The sequence below is a fragment of the Gekko japonicus genome, unplaced genomic scaffold (assembly GCF_001447785.1).
Source record: "Gekko japonicus isolate JY-2015 unplaced genomic scaffold, Gekko_japonicus_V1.1 scaffold257, whole genome shotgun sequence".
Lineage (NCBI taxonomy): Eukaryota > Metazoa > Chordata > Lepidosauria > Squamata > Gekkonidae > Gekko > Gekko japonicus.
In genome coordinates, this window is record NW_015171509.1 from 1,340,431 (window position 1) to 1,356,621 (window position 16,191).

Consider the following 16,191-nt stretch of genomic DNA (forward strand, 5'->3'; position numbering starts at 1 on the left):
AAGACAGGAGGGCCTGGTGGGAGATGACCCATGGGGTCGCAAAGAGTCGAACTCGACTGTGTGACTGAACAACAACAACCCCTCCCCCAGGAAGTCATTCTGTATGGTAAGGGGCGGTCTGGCACTCAAAGCTAAGACTAAAAATGCAACTATCAGATTGTGAAGCCAATGCTGCTAAGGAGAAATTTTTAAAAAGTGAATCCAGGTGCCTAGAAATTTGCTACTAGGGCTTAGACATGTGAAGATTTTAATCAGCTTCATCTAGATCTTGTGCTGGTTCCAACCCAAAGTGAAGCTGGTGCCAATGGGTGTTCAGTATTTCCCCAGCACGGCTTCATACAGCACCAGGAGTTTTCTTCTGAGACTAAAGATAGGTCAGGAAATGGATTCCAGCAGACAATGAGTTAGCCAATTGTCTAATAATTTGCTAGCTTTGCCTTTTATCAAGATAGTGGTTTTTCTCCCAGAGCTTTTGTGTCCAGTTGGGATGTGCAGTCGTCTAGGCTGCAAAGCTGCCTCTTTTTCATGGATATTTTTATTAGCTAGAAGTAAGAGCTGTGCCTAAAGTTCGATGCAATTTCCCCAAGAAAAGCTCAGCATTCTATATCTTAGGCAAACAGTGCAGAGACCCTTCTTGAAAAGCACTACATGAGCTAGTTTACAAAGTTTCTCTGCTGTCCCGTTCACTGCACTTTACTATGGATATAAAGTGACATTTGTGTTTCAAGTGGCTTATGATGCTACCTGTATTGTTATGAACTATAGTGTATATGGTATTGTATATTGAAATTCACTCTCAAATCTGACAGATGCCTCCTTAATTCTCTTATACATGTGTTGATTTAAAATGAGCTGAATACTTTTTGATTAAATTAAACCTTTTTTTAAATTAAAGGGGGGAGGGGCAATTACAATTACACCATCAAGACTTGGTCTCTTGTCTCATTTCAACCACTCTCCAGAACTAGAAATTTTCCCTTTTTAATGAGCATATACAGAGGATGTATAATTTTAGAGACTGTTTCTATGAACAGAAAAGGAAATCTGGGAAATGGGCACCATTGCTGAACAAGGAGGCTGAGGAAATCGGTTTGTGTGAGGTCCAGAAAATGTATGTGAACAAGGCAGAGAGAGACCAGGGAGGGCCTAGAGGCAGATACAGACTTGAGAGGGTGTCAGGAGGACACAGTTCGCAAAGGAATCAGAGGCACGGACACAGCTGCTTTAAAAGTACACCTTTGGACAGAGGGACAATAGAGGCCCTGGTGGCCCTTGGAAAGAGGGACAATAGAGGCCCCGGTCACACGGGGGAAATTGACGCGGCCAAAGTGCGGCTTTTTAGAGCCGCACCAAAAGAGACACGCAGCAGCGGGATCAGACAGATCCCCTGAACCGCCACGCAGTTGCTCCCCGGCACGATCAGATGCTGGGGGGGGGAGCCACGGACGGGAGGGCGAGGCAGCCGGCTGTACATGTGTGCACATGCGCAGTTTGGCCGAGAGCCTCAAATGCTTCTGAAGACATGCGCGCCGGCGATCCCACAGCCGCACTTGCTGCGGCGTTTCAGGTTGGTGCTAGCATTTCCTAGGGGTTTTTTTTAATGCGCGTTTTCGGCCTGATCGGGGACAGGTGCGCGCCACTTCCTAGATGTTGCGGTGTGATCGCACCCGTTTGCTGCTGCCCCGATCCGTCCCTCTTGCGGGCCAAAACCTCCCGTGTGACCAGGGCCAGATTTCATTTTATTTGGTTCCCTTGGATGAAAAGGGTAGTTTTCAGTGCTCAGTGGCAAATGATGGTGGCACAGTCAGCCTAATTTGTTTACATGGGCAGCAGGACCATGTGGCTGTTCACTCTTGCTCAGGCCTCTTGAAAAAGGCAAAAAAAAATAAATAACTCCGTGCTTAATAGAGCATGAACGTGGAATGCAGAGGAAAAAGGAGCTCACAGAAAAGCTACTCTCGCTTTTGCACAAGTTGTTTGTCCCAGCTTGGATGCTACTGGTACGGATGCTTTTTTCCTCCTGCTTCCCCACAGCACCCGGGTGCTTCAACGCATCTCCCAAGTTTCCCCCATCTTTTCTGCAGTCTTTCCCAAATCTGTTTTGTGCTGATGTTTTGGGAAAGATCACAGCAAAACCAGGCTGGCTTCCACGTGGACAGGAAAGTCCAGATCTTCACAGTCCTGCCCACGTCAGTGCCGTTCTCCCTGTGTCAATCCCCTGTAGCAGCCATTTCTCTGCCTGCTGCTAGAGGGCTCCATTTCTTCTCTTTTAAATCAGCAACAGGCATATCTGTGTAACACTATAACAATCTGTCCTTGATGTTCTCCGAATTCCCAGCTTTCAGTTTAAAAATAACTCTCTATCCCCTTTTGTTGCATAGATATGCCTTTATAACTCTACAGGGGTCATTTCGTAGAAAAAGATGTGCAGGAGCTCATTAGCATAACTTATTTGCATATGCCACACCCCCTGACATCACCGGAAGTGTGTCAGAAGGCAACACCCACCGCTCAGGCTCCACTGGACTGTTTTGGATTGCTAGCTATTGGGGGGGGCATGCAGATCTGTCCTCGCAGAGGAGGGAGAGCTTGTACCTGAATAAAACTTGGTCTTAAAGGTGCCACTGGACTGTTTTGAACCGGGGGGCCGGGGGGAGCTCTGCATCTTACCTGGCTGCTTCTTGCTCTGACTGAAGTCTGCTGGGAGCAGGGGGTGGGGCTTGTTGGATGTGCCCGCCCCTTGGGATCTTTACTGCCGGAGCTCCACTCCTGTGCGCTCCTGCAGGAAATGACCCCTGTAACTCTACAATGAAAAGGGCTATAGACTTTTATTTAAAAAACTGGGAATTCATAAATCCTGGTAGACAGATTGCTATAATGAAACGTCAATGGCCAATTTTTTTTAAAGCCCTCTGTGGCAAGGGAAATGGCCACTTGTGGGGGACTAGGCAGGGAAAGTGCCAAGAAACCACGCAAACCCATCCGGCAGTGGAACACACCAGGTGTTTGTTACCATAAGCTTCATACAGGTACAGCTATTGCTGGGCCAGCTACAACGATCGCACTAGTCCATATGGATCGTCATCAGTGGAGGAAGCCCCTCTTGATTCTACAAGCCTGTCACAAAAAAAGTGCTTCATCTTGAAGGGCTCTTTTTGTAGCAGGTACTCATTTGCATATTAAGCGACACACCCCTAATGTAGCCAATCCTCCAAGAGCTTACAGTAGCTCCTGTAAGAAGAGCTCTGTAAGCTCTTGGAGGATTGGCTACATTAGGGGTGTGTGGCCTAATATGCAAAGGAGTTCCTGCTACAAAAAGAGCCCGGGGCGGCGGCGGGCGGCGGCGGCGGGGGCCTATTTGGAAGTGCCTTCAGAATATAAGTACAGTGTCCCTAAGATTTTTCTTTCATCTTTCAGCTGGGCATGAAGGAAGTGATAAAAAAAAATGTGATACTCTGCTGCTGCTATTAACTTTAACATCAGCATTTCCACTCTCAGCACGTGTTCAAATTAAGACACACAATGCTCATGCCTCTTGAAAAGGCAAACAAAAAAATGAACTCCAGTTTTATTTTAGTTCTTTATGCATGGATAGAGAGATGTTGATGCAACAGCCAAACGTTTGTCAGGTTTTACTCTTTTTCTTCTCCATGTGTGATGGTATAGCAGAGAGCTTTGTAATCCAGGTTTCCGGCTGCATCAATAGGAGAGCTCTGGAACATCTGGTCTATCTGTACATTAAAAAAAAAAGCATGGTGAAGAGCAAAGTTTAGCAACTGGGCTTCAGGAGACAACAGCAGAAGGATTTGGAAGACTGGGAGCCACTTTGCAGCTTATCAAACAAAAAAGCCAACGTCAGACTCAAGACACAAATGCAATCCACTACAGAACATCTAACAGCTCCAAAAGAAACATTAAAAAAGTTCTTCTGCCCTTTAGTTCTTCCAGGTGCCTCACAAAGGCCACTTGGGAAAGGTGCCGACTCAGTGGCACGGCAATCGCTTTGGGGGCAGAAGGTGCCAGGTTCAATCCCGGGCACCACCAATTAAAAGGATCAGGCAGTCACTAAGTAGATGATGTGAAAGATCTTGAGCTGAGATAACCTGTAGATAACAGGCAATTACTCATAGCAGACAACTGTTCCTGGTTTATGTCTTCATCTTCTAACCTCCATGTCTTAGTTCTGAGGCTAGGCTCAGAACAGACCTCACCAGTGTTCCCTTTAAGCTGAGATAGTGTGAGCCAGCTCACAGTTTTTTAGCCTCTGGCTCACACATTTTTGTCTTCGCTCAGGAAGGATGGCTCCAGGACAAACTATGCAGTAGGCAAATCGCTCAGTCACAACCAGGGGTTATTTCGTAGAAAAAGAGCTAGGGGAACTCATTAGCATAACTCATTAGCATATGCCACACCCCCTGACATCAGGTGCCCGGCGGTGGCCCTGAAAGGCCGGCGGGAGTGCGAGGAAGCCCCGCCAAGGCCCTCCCTGGCCCCAGGCAGGCAGGGGTGGGGAGAGGCGGGGAGGAAGCAACTTCCCCTCCCTCTTCTCCTGGCTCCTCCTGGCTGAATGAGGGCTGGAAGCAGGGCGGCCGGAAGCAGGGGGCGGGGCTTCATCATGTGCCCCGCCCCCTGCACCTCACCTGGGGGAACTGTGTTCCCCCGCGTTCCCCCCCGAAATGACCTCTGCTCACAACTTTAACGCCAGTCGCTCACAAAGTAGAATTCGTGCTCACAAGACTCTATAGCTTAGAGGAAGCATTGCACCAGACACTTGTTTAGCTTACTGACTAGAGCACTAAGAGAGAGCCAGTTGGGAGTAGTGGTTAGGAATGCAGACTCTAATCCGGGAGAACAGGGTTTGATGCCCCACTACTCCACATGCAGCCAGCTGAGTGACCTTGGGTCAGTCACAAGTTATTTCAGAGCTGTTCTCTCACGAGCGGTTTTCAAAAGAGCTCTCTCAGCCCCATCTACCTCACATGGTGTCTGTTGTGGGGAGGGGAAGGGAAAGGACATTGTAAACCACTCTGAGACTCCTTTGGGTAGTGAAGGGCACGGTATAAAGTCAATCTCTTCTCTCTCTCTGTCTCTAAATCTACCTGAAGCAGGCACATACATTCTTAACATAACATCTCCTAAATGATGTTACCATTTATGACATTAGCAGAATTCAGGCAGAGTTCAGGAATTCAGACATACAAAGATTTTTAAGTTTTAAGGCACACAAAATGGAGTTGCTTTTGGTTCATTTCCTTGTAGCAGATCTCAAGTTCAGCTGACATTTTAGACATTTTACTGGGTACAAGGCAGGTTCCTAAGTGTACACCTGGGATTTAGGAGTGGGGAGTTCTTTGGGCACATCAGAGTTTGCTTGAAAAGAAGTTTAAGACTGTGGATCTTGGACTGGAGGAAAAAAATCCTTTTAGTTCAGCCACACAGTTCAAACTGGAGGGGAGCCAGTTCACCTCATAGACACACACCTCCTCCCTCTACCACGACCAGAAGTCGTAGCCGTTTTCAGAAGAATATGACCCTGGTGGCAATTCAGAAAGTGTTGGGTTATTTTGAAACGTGCTCATCCTAAAAAGAATTACACTCTTAAATGACGGCAAAGAGTACACCAACCTCTTCAGCAGTAAACTTGTCGCCCTGTGACATCATTAAGCGTTTGATACTGTTTAAGGAACAGAGAGAAAGGGATGGTTAATGACTATTATCAAAGCTATTTTAAAATGCCGTGCGAAAAGTAGCCCTAATTCAGTGCAGGGCAATTTGTCACCCACGCCTATACTTGAGCCAAATTCCCCCCACAGTCCCCTAAACTCTGTCTGTGGCCTAATTTGAGTGCTAACTCCTGTAGCAGTAGCAATGGGGTGGCAAGTCTGCAGTTGATCTAAACAACATTCCCAGGGTGACTTGATTTGCGGGATCACATCCCGAGGCAGTACAGGCAAATAAGGGATGCAGAGTGGGAAACCAGCGCGAGCTGTGCTTCCATACCCAATCACTTTGATATAGGTACTGATCCTGCATCACAGACGATGCATCGGCAGCCATACTGCAACTAGTAACATAGGAATCTGGGCCCAAGACTTATTTTTGCATGTGACATGGAAAAAATGTAGTTGAGTTTCTTCTGCCTTGTGAACGTCAACGAAACAGAACGGTAGAGGAGAAATCAAATGTATAGACTAATCAGTGGAGGTGTTGGTCTGAGGTTGTGGGGGGGGGTTGCCATCAAGTTACAGCTGACTTATGGCGACCCTATAGGGTTTTCAAGGCAAGAGGCACTCAGAGGGGGTTTGCCATTGCCTCTGTGTTGCGACCCTGGTATTCCTTCGTGGTCTCCCATCCAAATGCTAACCAGGGCCGACCCTGCTTAGCTTCTGAGATCTGATGAGGTCAGGACAGAGTAAATACAAAATAAATTGCTGAAAAAGTTCACAAAAATATAAAGATGTAATACATTTCAAATATCAAAGATGTAATTTAATATTTGTTTTCCAGCAGGTGCTAGCAGGTATACAGCACAGGAACAAGTTTTGCTCGGGGGTCGCATAACTAGCAAAACTTGTTCCTGTGCTGTATACCTGCTAGCACCTGCTGGAAAACAAATATTAAATTACATCTTTGATATTTGAAATGTATTACATCTTTATATTTTTGTGAACTTTTTCAGCAATTTATTTTGTATTTACTATACTCTATTTGCTGTACCCCATAGTCTATATGTTATATTCTCACTGAGGTCAGGACAGAGGCCAGTTTTAAACATGACAGCAATCACACCTCTCACCCACTTGTGTCTGGGAGAGATGCACATTTAAGGATACGTCTATAACTCTCATGCCCTCGGAAGCCAAGGTTAACAAACACAAGCTTGCCAATCAAATTTGAGATTGTGCGCGGGCGGCTCATACTTACTAATCCTTGTTAATATTTCCTTTTGCTTCTGGGTCAAACATTTTAAATGCCGTTAGTATGGTTTCTTCAGTGTCCGTACCTGTAGAAAACAATGGAAGGAAAGTGATGCGGGATCAGTAATGCGAAGCCCCCGTTCATCTGCTGGGAAGATGCATCATTCATTTTTAGTTGCTGCAGTTCCCTTCTAGAATTTGCTTTGGCTGAGCCGCCTAGCAGAATTACGTCTCTTAGAAGCAAGTCCTTCCTTAGGAGAGCTCAAAGGTTTTAAGCAAAATGTGGACTCTGGATGAATACTGGGATAAAGGAACAGGTTGCTACCCAACTTACCTATCTATTCTATTTAAAATATTTATACCCTGCCTTATTTCCTGGCAAGGAGTGCAAGAGAACCACAACCAAGACAGCGTGTGTCGACATTGCTATAGCCTACACAGAAACTTGGAACTACATCCCCGAATGGCTTTGACGTTGGAAAGCATGGAGGAGCCAGAGGCATGTAAGAATGGGTATGTGAGAGAGAAAGAGAGGAAATACTAGTTCCAAAGTCCAGAATGCCGTAACATTGTCAGTGCTACTGTGCTGGATTGGTGGTAATTAAGCCAACAGGAGAAAGCAGTAGGCTTGGTGTAGAAAAAGAATGTGGAGAAGGGCCACAGCAGGAATTGAGGAAGGCCTCCAAGAGCACTCCAGCATAGAAAAACAACAATTAAGTATCCATTATTAAATACGCCTATCAATGTTATGACTGCAGTGTTCGCATATACTAAGTCTACCAATTAATGCCACAATGCTAAACAGTTTATCTGGGAGCCAGTCTCATCGATTCCATTGGAACCTACTTCCAAGAATAAGTTCTTCAGTTGGTATCTAATACAACAAAGCTAAAGAGTTTACCTGGGAATCAGTCCCATTGATTCCATTGTGACCTGCTTCGTAGAATTAGCTCTCTCTTCCCCGCCCCCCAGTGTGCATGTTCAATCAAGAGGAGCTATCTTTTTCTTAGCGTTCTGGACCACCATACAGCTAGCAAGAAAAGTCCAATAAAATGACAGAAATATCTAGTCAAACCTGGCTGCCAACCTTTTATCTTGATTCCTCTGCAACACAATTGTCTTTAGCTGCATCCACAGGGAGATACAGGTTTTTCTCTTCATTGGCTTTAAAGTATTGACATGACTTTGTCCTCTAATTATCCACCTCCTGGGCTTTCCCTATGTTTGGTATATTCCTTCTCAAACCTCGTTCGGAACAATCTTTCCAGAAAGAATGCAGTCCACATGCATTCGCAAGCCATCTGCACAAAAGGTGTGCATTTCTGAAGGACATGTCTACACAGGTGATGTTTTCCCCTCAGCAGCCTCTCACAGTTACCGTTTTCTTTCTGATAACTAGGGGGCTTTGGGGGAACTTTTTTTAAAAAATCAATAAATTGCTATTGTGCTGTAATGAAATAACACTATTATAATCTATTGCCACAATCTACTAGTTCTGAATTCTCAACCTCATCTTTTTAAAGGAAAGGAAGTCTCTAACCCTTTTCATTGCAAAGATATAGAGGGAAAGATGTAGGTTGACTTACCACTTAACTTTTCCCCAAATAGGTTCAAAAACATTGTAAAATTAATCGGTCCAGTGGCTTCTTTAAGCATGGATTCTAACTCCTCATCTTTGACATTTGTTTTACCTAAGAGCAAAAAGAAAGTCAGTTATCCATTGGAATATGTATATAAAATTAACATATCTGTGCTAAAGAGGCTCTTTCTCCAAAACTTAGTCCTTAAACAGAAGCAAAATTTAACTGTATGGCATATAAAAGTGTCCTCTGCTTTCTTATTTCCTTTGTAATACTATGTGATTTGCAAGCATACAGGGAGATTAAACCATTTGTATTAACAGTAGCAAAATGTGAAAATAAGCTTCAGATCCAATTTATTCTTGCTGTGTGAATTAATAGGATATGAACACTTGGGACAGATATAATGGACATTTTCTAATGTACAGAATTTAAATAATTTGAAATTAAAAAGACATAAGAATAATGAAGGGTAACAACGAATGAGTTCAAAGAGGATATGATTATTTCACAGTACTTGCCTAGAGAAGCATAGGTGTCTTTTAAGTCTTCTTTATCAATGAAGCCATCTCTATTCTGGTCAATTAATGTGAAAGCCTACAGGAAAATTTATATTAAAAGTTTAAAATTGTAAAATACTAGCTCTTTCTGATTACAACAATATTTGTATCCCTTAGCTAACCACATTCACTTTCATCTTAACAGTACTTATCATCTATAGAAATTATCGTAGGACTTGGTTCTTATGAGGTTTTGACTGCAATTTTAAGGCTGGGGTCACACACACTTAATAATCCACTTTCAGTGCACTTTCCAACTAGATTTTACTGTGTGAACTAAAAGCAGATTATTTAGTGTTTGTGACCGCAGGAGTAACCCCTACTGAATAACATGGGCCAATAGCACATTATTCCACACAATTTGTATGGACAATTTGACCTGAGTGCAGTTTATTCTTCTGTCATGATTCTCTAGATTCCAGTTCAAATTTGCCAGGGCAAAAGCACAGTTCAGGCAAAGTTAAGCATTTTGAAGTCCCAGTTTCAAATACATGTACCAAGTAAGCATCACTGGTCAACTCTTGAGATCCTGTCTACATTATAGAGGAAGTCAAAGGCCACCTACCTACGTACTGCCCAGTTCTATTAACAAAACATTGACCTCTGCTACAACACTGTCAAAAACTCCAGTCTTACTTCAGCTATGCACATGCAATCAGTTTTGTATCTGAAACAGACTTTAACACAGCTGTATCTAAAGGACCTTAGACTCACGAAAGCTAATACCGCGGGAAATATTGGTCTTTAAAGGGCTACCAGACTCAAATTTTGTTCCACTACTACAGACTAACATGGCTACCCATCTTAAACAGATCATCGTAATCTAAAATTTCCAACCTATACATTTCTGGAAAAGGAGACATTTTCTTACTTCCTTAAATTCTTGAATCTGTGTCTGTTCAAAGTTAGAGAAAACATTGGAGGAAGCTCTCGCAGCACGCTTAGCACCACCTTCCTTCTTCTTGGTTTTTCTGCTGGCCTGAAATGAAGACAATATGAACCCACCTAGGAAAACCTCACATACCCACAGCCAGTTCCAGCTACAATATTCCAATATTAGGTAATATATATATGGCCCTGTCATGGAGGGCCCATGACTCCTCTTTTGAGTGAAAGACACACAGGCTTCAAGGCTTCAATGATTATTCAAAGGAAATGTATTCAATCAAAACACCACCAGAATGTGGTAATGAAAATCGCCTAGCCCGTCTCCCTGTACAGTTTGCACTCACCATCTTTCCTGGAAAATGCTACTCTGCCTCTCTCTGTCTCTCTGGAAATCTATCCTTATCCTATGCCTCTTATACGAAGGGGAGTGTCTTGTCTTTACAGCTGGCATGTCTCAAAGGAGATCTCAAACTTCTTGAGAACCCTGAGCTCACAAGATCTCCTCCTTACATGGTCAGCACTGCAAGATACCTTCTGTTCCCCAGGGACTAAACACAGGTTGCTTACGCTTGAAATTGTCTACCCAGCTTTTTGCCCCTAATCATGATATGTACGAGGGAACATGGTGATAGTATTCATAGTGCTAGCAGAACAACATCACCCAGCGTGTTTTTAAAATTTTGATCTGAAGTTGCTCGTTATTTTGCACAAGACAGAATTATTGGGTTGGATCCTACAGTTTTCTTCTGGTAGGTAACAGCTCGTGATCTAACAGACGGAACCCCCCAATGTAGCAGAAAGGAGCTGTAGGATCAAACTCATCATTTTAATATGCTAGAACAGTCTTGCAATCCAACAAGATGGGAACCTCATATCTATCCCCTGGGCTGTCACAGACAATATGCACTATGAGAGCATATTGGCCACAATTTGAGCAGCAGAGGACAAATTTGATTTTGCAGTTCCATGAATGGCAGCAATCTTTCAGTTGCAGGACCAAAAAAGAAAGCTACCTGGAGATTTCATGATTGGTCACTTGGCTTTGCAGATATGATGGACAATATTTTATACTTCAGGTTACATTTATGGTATCTAAACCATTAGATGGTGGCTTAAAATGCGACACTTCTAATACATAAACTATTTTTCCTATTATATGTGCCCAGGCCTCAGTTCCTGCCGGAGCGCACCGGAGCACCGCTCTGCCAGCACCGCTCCGCCAAGGGAGAGGGCACATAAGCCCAGCCCCGTACTCCACCAGCCATCAGTTGGGACACGGTGGGGGGGAAAACATTCCCCCACCTCCCTGAGCCCCGTGGTGGTGGCCTTGGACTCGTAGGGGCAAATTCCACTTCTCGCGTGAGAGGTCATTCTGGCTCCCCCAGCTCTCCTTAGGGGCTCTTTAAAAACTTATGGCCACCGCTGTTCTTGGCGGCAGCTGCGACGCCCGCTGGGGGGGGGCAGGGGCAGGGCAAAACGTTCTCCTGCCTCCCTGAGTCCTGGGGTGGTTGCCTTGGACTCGTAGGGGCAAATTCCATCTCTCGCGTGTGAATAGGATTGCCAAGTCCTAAGCAGCGCTGGAGTGGGGGACTCTAGCGCTGCTCCGGGAGTGCGCGCGCGCGGGGCCACGCCCATCCGAGGGAAAACCATCGAGTTTTCCCTCGGATGACCGTGGCCCCGCCCCCAGCGTGCCCGGCTTGGTCGCGTCACTTCCGGGGGACGTGCATGTCACGTGCTTTGGGGGTGGGGTTCCCATCGGGGGCCGATCCGCCGGCGGTGGGGAACGGGCCTCTGGGGCAGGGGACTTGGCAAGCCTACGTGTGAACCTCCACCTCTCCACGCTAGAACGTCGGGCCTGAAAAAGGGCCAGCCGAATGTTAATTTCGGCCCCATTATATCCTATGGGCCATTGAAGTCAATGGCGAAAACATAGGTTATATTCTGGGGGGTGGAGGGAGTTTGAGGGAGAGGCTCCAAACTCGCAGGGTAGCTGCTGGAGCCTCTCCCCAAGATACCAACCATGTTTGAAGAACATTGGACCAGGGAGTCCAATTCTACGTGCCCCCAAACAGGTTGCCCCATCCCCTCCATTGTTCTCTATGGTGGGAAAAAAGGGAAAGTGGTTTAAACCGCCTCTCCTTCCCTCCAGCAGCCGGCTTGCTCGGGCTCCCAGAGGAAACTAAGGGAAGGGAAGGTGGCGGAGCAGCTGGATACATTGAGCCTCAGCTCCACAAGTAATGAGCACTCGAGCCCCGCCTCCGGCAGCCCTCAGGCGGAGCACCTGGATCAGTCTTGGGAGGCGGATTGGCAAAAAGCAAAACCAAAAGCGCAGGAACTCGAGAGAACTCCAGGAATGGAGCCAGTTCTTCTTCCACAGCCCAAAATGCGACCCACGAACCCTGAGCTTGCTTTTTCTCTTTTGCAAGTCTGGCCTCCGCAGTCCTTTAACGAGGCAGCCCTGAAGCTTGGGGCGGTGGGAGTTTCTTTGCACGCAGCTAGTGCGGCTGGCTGAGTGCCTCTTCTGCGTGCCCACCTCTCGCCTCTGCACCTCATCTTCTGCCAGGCATGGAGGAGCCCAGCTCGCCCAGGCTTCTTGCCTCCTGCTGCCTTGGCCCTCTGGTGCATGGGTGAGTCCCCAAAGTTTGACTCTTCCTCTACAAGTCTCTGGCGCTGGAGGTATTCGCCTCCTTCCCTCCTGCCTGCTATGGCTGCATAATTGTGAGAGATTTCTTAACATAGTGTTCCTGCCAGGGAAGCTGGGGACCCTGCCCATGAGTCTCCATTTCATCCTCACAACAACCCTGTGGGGTAGGTTAGGTAGAGAAGGGGAGATTTGGCCCGGGGTCACTCAGCCAGCAGAGTGAGAATACAAACCTGGGTCTCCCCACATCAATCTGCAACTCTGACCACTGTGCAGTGCTGCCTCTACTGATCTGTAATGTTCCAGAGGTGTTGTAATGTAATACTCAGTTTCTCAAACGAGTGTATGCCTGTCTGTTGGTCCACTTAGGAGTCTTGATCCTGGTTGTGTGGTGGGCTAGTTGTGGCAAATGGTAGGGAAGCTCAGTATTTCTGTATACAGTTGTAGGGGCTTTATTGCAATGTGGTATGGCGTGATATTATGTTCTTATTCCAGTGTGGGGTGTGTGTGGGGCAATGGAAGCTGAGTGATAGGGTCTCTCTAAGTGATTGCCAGAAGTGAGCTGCGTCCTGGTCTTGTGTTTTACAGATAATCTTACAAATAGTCCTTTGCATTTATATCATGCTTTCAACTTTAAAAGGATCATAATGCTGATTGTGTGAACTTAGGCAAATCACGAGAGGTAGAGCAGGAAGGGTTGCATCAGTGCTTAGTTCTTGTGGCCCTTTCTTACATGCCCAGGGAAATGCTGATCGCCACTTTGGGGCCAGGAAGCAATTTTTCTCCAGGCCAGTTTGGCCCCCAGTGATCCTGGAGGTTTTTTTAAATCATATTCTGGGCGTGGAACAGGGGTCACTGGGGTGTGTGTGTGGTATTGGTGAACTTCCTGCATTGTGCAGGGGGTTGGACTAGATGACCCTGGAGGTACCTTCCCACTCTATGAGTCTATGATTCTATAATTCACCCAGGCTGGCTGTGGGCACACCAGCACCTCTGTCAGGCAGAAGCGCCTGAGATCCTCCCCCTCCCCTTTTCCTTCGCCCGACTTGGAGGCAAAGGGAAGGGAGAGGGGGGAAAGAATGGATCCCAGGTGCTTCTGCCTGTCAGAGGGGCTGGCGCACACTTCCGGTGATGTCAGGGGGTGTGGCATATGCTAATAAGTTATGCTAATGAGCTCCTGCAGCTCTTTTTCTATGAAATGACCCCTGTATGTGCCTATCACTCTCTCTCTATAAGATCACTGTTTGTTATTGCAGAGGCTAGATGCTGTGAAAGATGTCACAGGGAGGGGCCATGGTTTATTGGCAGAGCATCTGCTTTGCATGCAGAAGGCCCCAGGTTCAACCCCTGGCTTCTCCAGGTAAAAGGTGATGTGAAAGACCTCTACCTAAGACCCTGGAGAGCCACTGCCAGAGTATACAAGACTGACCAGTGCTCTCACTCAGTATTAGGCAGCTTCATGTACAAAAGGACAAATGCCCACTGATATTCGTCTTTTTATGGGTTACATTTTCAGATCAAGTAAGTAGAGACTTGATCAGGGTGAAGTGAATTTGTCTTCTGAGCATTACTTTAGAATCTAAGATGCTGTATTAAGCAGGAAACCTCACTGTGGAATGCTTCATTCACTCTGGGGCAAGTGATGATCTGTCATCTTGGTGCTTGGGGGGGTCAACAGTGGGAGGGCTTCTAATGTCCTGGCCCCACTGGTGGACCTCCTGATGGCACTGGTATTTCTGGCCACTGTGTGACACAGAGTGTTGGACTGGATGGGCCTTTGGCCTGATCCAACATTGGCATCTCTTATGTTCTTATGTTCATTCAACCTTTATAAAAATTACTATTCTTTGGAAGTAAGTAGGTGACTTTTTAAAACTCCAGTAGCTCACAATGGACACACAACCCAACCAGTGGTAAAAACACCAAGTCCTGTTGATTTCGGTGGGCGAGTTAGGCATCATACTCTCAATTCTTTCCCACTCCGATCGACCAACAGGGCTTTCTTCTATTACGCCCACTAAACCAAGCTTGATGGTCCTTATATTACTTCCAATAATCATCAACCTCCAAAAGCTACTAGGGAATGAAAAAAATGATATGAATACATGTTTGTTTACACAGACGACTTCTTTGTCCCAGCATGGATGTTACTTCCCTGCGGCTCTGTGGAGCTTTCATGCACTTCCTCAGTTTCCCCCATCTTTCCTGTAATCTTCACCCAAACCTGTTTTGCTGTGATGTTTTGGTGGAATCTGCAGCAAAGCCAGGATGGCTGCCATGTGGCTGGGAAAGTCCGGATTTTCCCAGTCCTGCCCAAGGTGATGCCATTTCCTTGCCCCATACCTGGCAGCAGCCATTCACCTTCTCATGCCTCTGGGAGGATTGTTTGAGTTGTTTAAAAAGCAGTAATTGACATATTGATATACCATTTTATCAACATGTCAATTACCTATTTTAAAAAACACTCAAAGAGCCTCCCTAGTGGCACATGGGGGGATGGCCACTGAGGAGCCCGGACCGGGGAAACTGGGAGGAACCCCATCATGTAGAAGCACCATTGCTATTGTGCTACATTGGCAGCTGCAGCAACAATGGGGAAACCACAGGAGAGTGGTGCCATGTGGAACAGATGCATGTTTCAGTGAAGCACTTATTTTCCCCCCTTGCTGGCAACAAATGAGTACAGAATATTTGACACCTGTTTTATTCTATAGAAAGCCTGCTTACATATAAAGGTAAAGGTAAACGTTCCCTTGCTCGAAAGCCAGTCAAATCCGACTCTAGGGTTGTGGTGCTCATCTCCGTTTCAAAGCCGAAGAGCCAGCACTGTCTGAAGACGTTTCCGTGGTCATGCGACCAGCATGACTAAACACCAAGACGCACGGAATGCTGTTACCTTCCCACCAAAGTGGTACCTATTTATCTACTTGCAATGTCTTGCTTTCGAACCGCTAGGTTGGCAGGAGCTGGAACTAGAGATGGGAGCTCACTCCATCATGCGGCACCCGAGTCTCAAACTGCTGAACTACTGACCTTCCACAGCCTGCAGTTCAGCGTCTTAACCACTTGAGCCACCGCAGCTCCTGCTTACGTATGTTAATGTAAAATTTTACAGAAGAGAAAAATATTGGGTCCTATGTCCTATCTCTCATTTACAGTAAATCTGATGGAAGGCAAATATATGAAGTAGGTAGATCAAGATGGGTAGCTGTGTTAGTCTGTCTGTAGCAGCAGAAAAAAAACCCAAGAGTCCAGTAGCACCTTAGAGACTAACAAAATTTGTGGCAGAGTAGGAGCTTTTGTGAGTCACTGCTCACTTCTTCAGATATCTGAAGAAGAGACCAGTGACTCCCAAAAGCTTATACCCTGCCACAAATTTTGTTAATCTTATAAAGTAGGAGTCACAAATGTTAAGGGCAGCATATCAGTCCCACTGCAGGAATTAATCTAGAAATCTTTCCTGGGAGTAGTACGCCCCACTGAATCAAATGGGACTTACTTCTGAGTAGGGCTGTTCTGCTTAGGTACCAAACCAATCTGCAAATGTTCGTTTCCAGAACTCATTTATTCCAAATGGAACACAACTGCATCCTGCATCAGATAAT

At 46.0% G+C, this 16,191-nt stretch overlaps 1 protein-coding gene across 1 annotated transcript in view; it reads right to left on the minus strand.

Moving 5' to 3' along the window:
* Positions 1 to 3,592: 3,592 nt before the first annotated feature.
* MYL5 (myosin light chain 5) overlaps positions 3,593 to 16,191 on the minus strand; it is a 25,243-nt gene continuing 12,644 nt past the window's right edge. The window contains exons 4-9 of the mRNA XM_015419323.1: positions 9,929 to 10,036; positions 9,019 to 9,094; positions 8,504 to 8,608; positions 6,925 to 7,003; positions 5,626 to 5,674; positions 3,593 to 3,731 (exon numbers count right to left, since the gene is read on the minus strand). Of these exons, the coding sequence (XP_015274809.1) occupies positions 3,633 to 3,731; positions 5,626 to 5,674; positions 6,925 to 7,003; positions 8,504 to 8,608; positions 9,019 to 9,094; positions 9,929 to 10,036 (516 nt within the window). The 3' untranslated portion in view covers positions 3,593 to 3,632. The remainder of the gene's footprint in view (positions 3,732 to 5,625; positions 5,675 to 6,924; positions 7,004 to 8,503; positions 8,609 to 9,018; positions 9,095 to 9,928; positions 10,037 to 16,191) is intronic.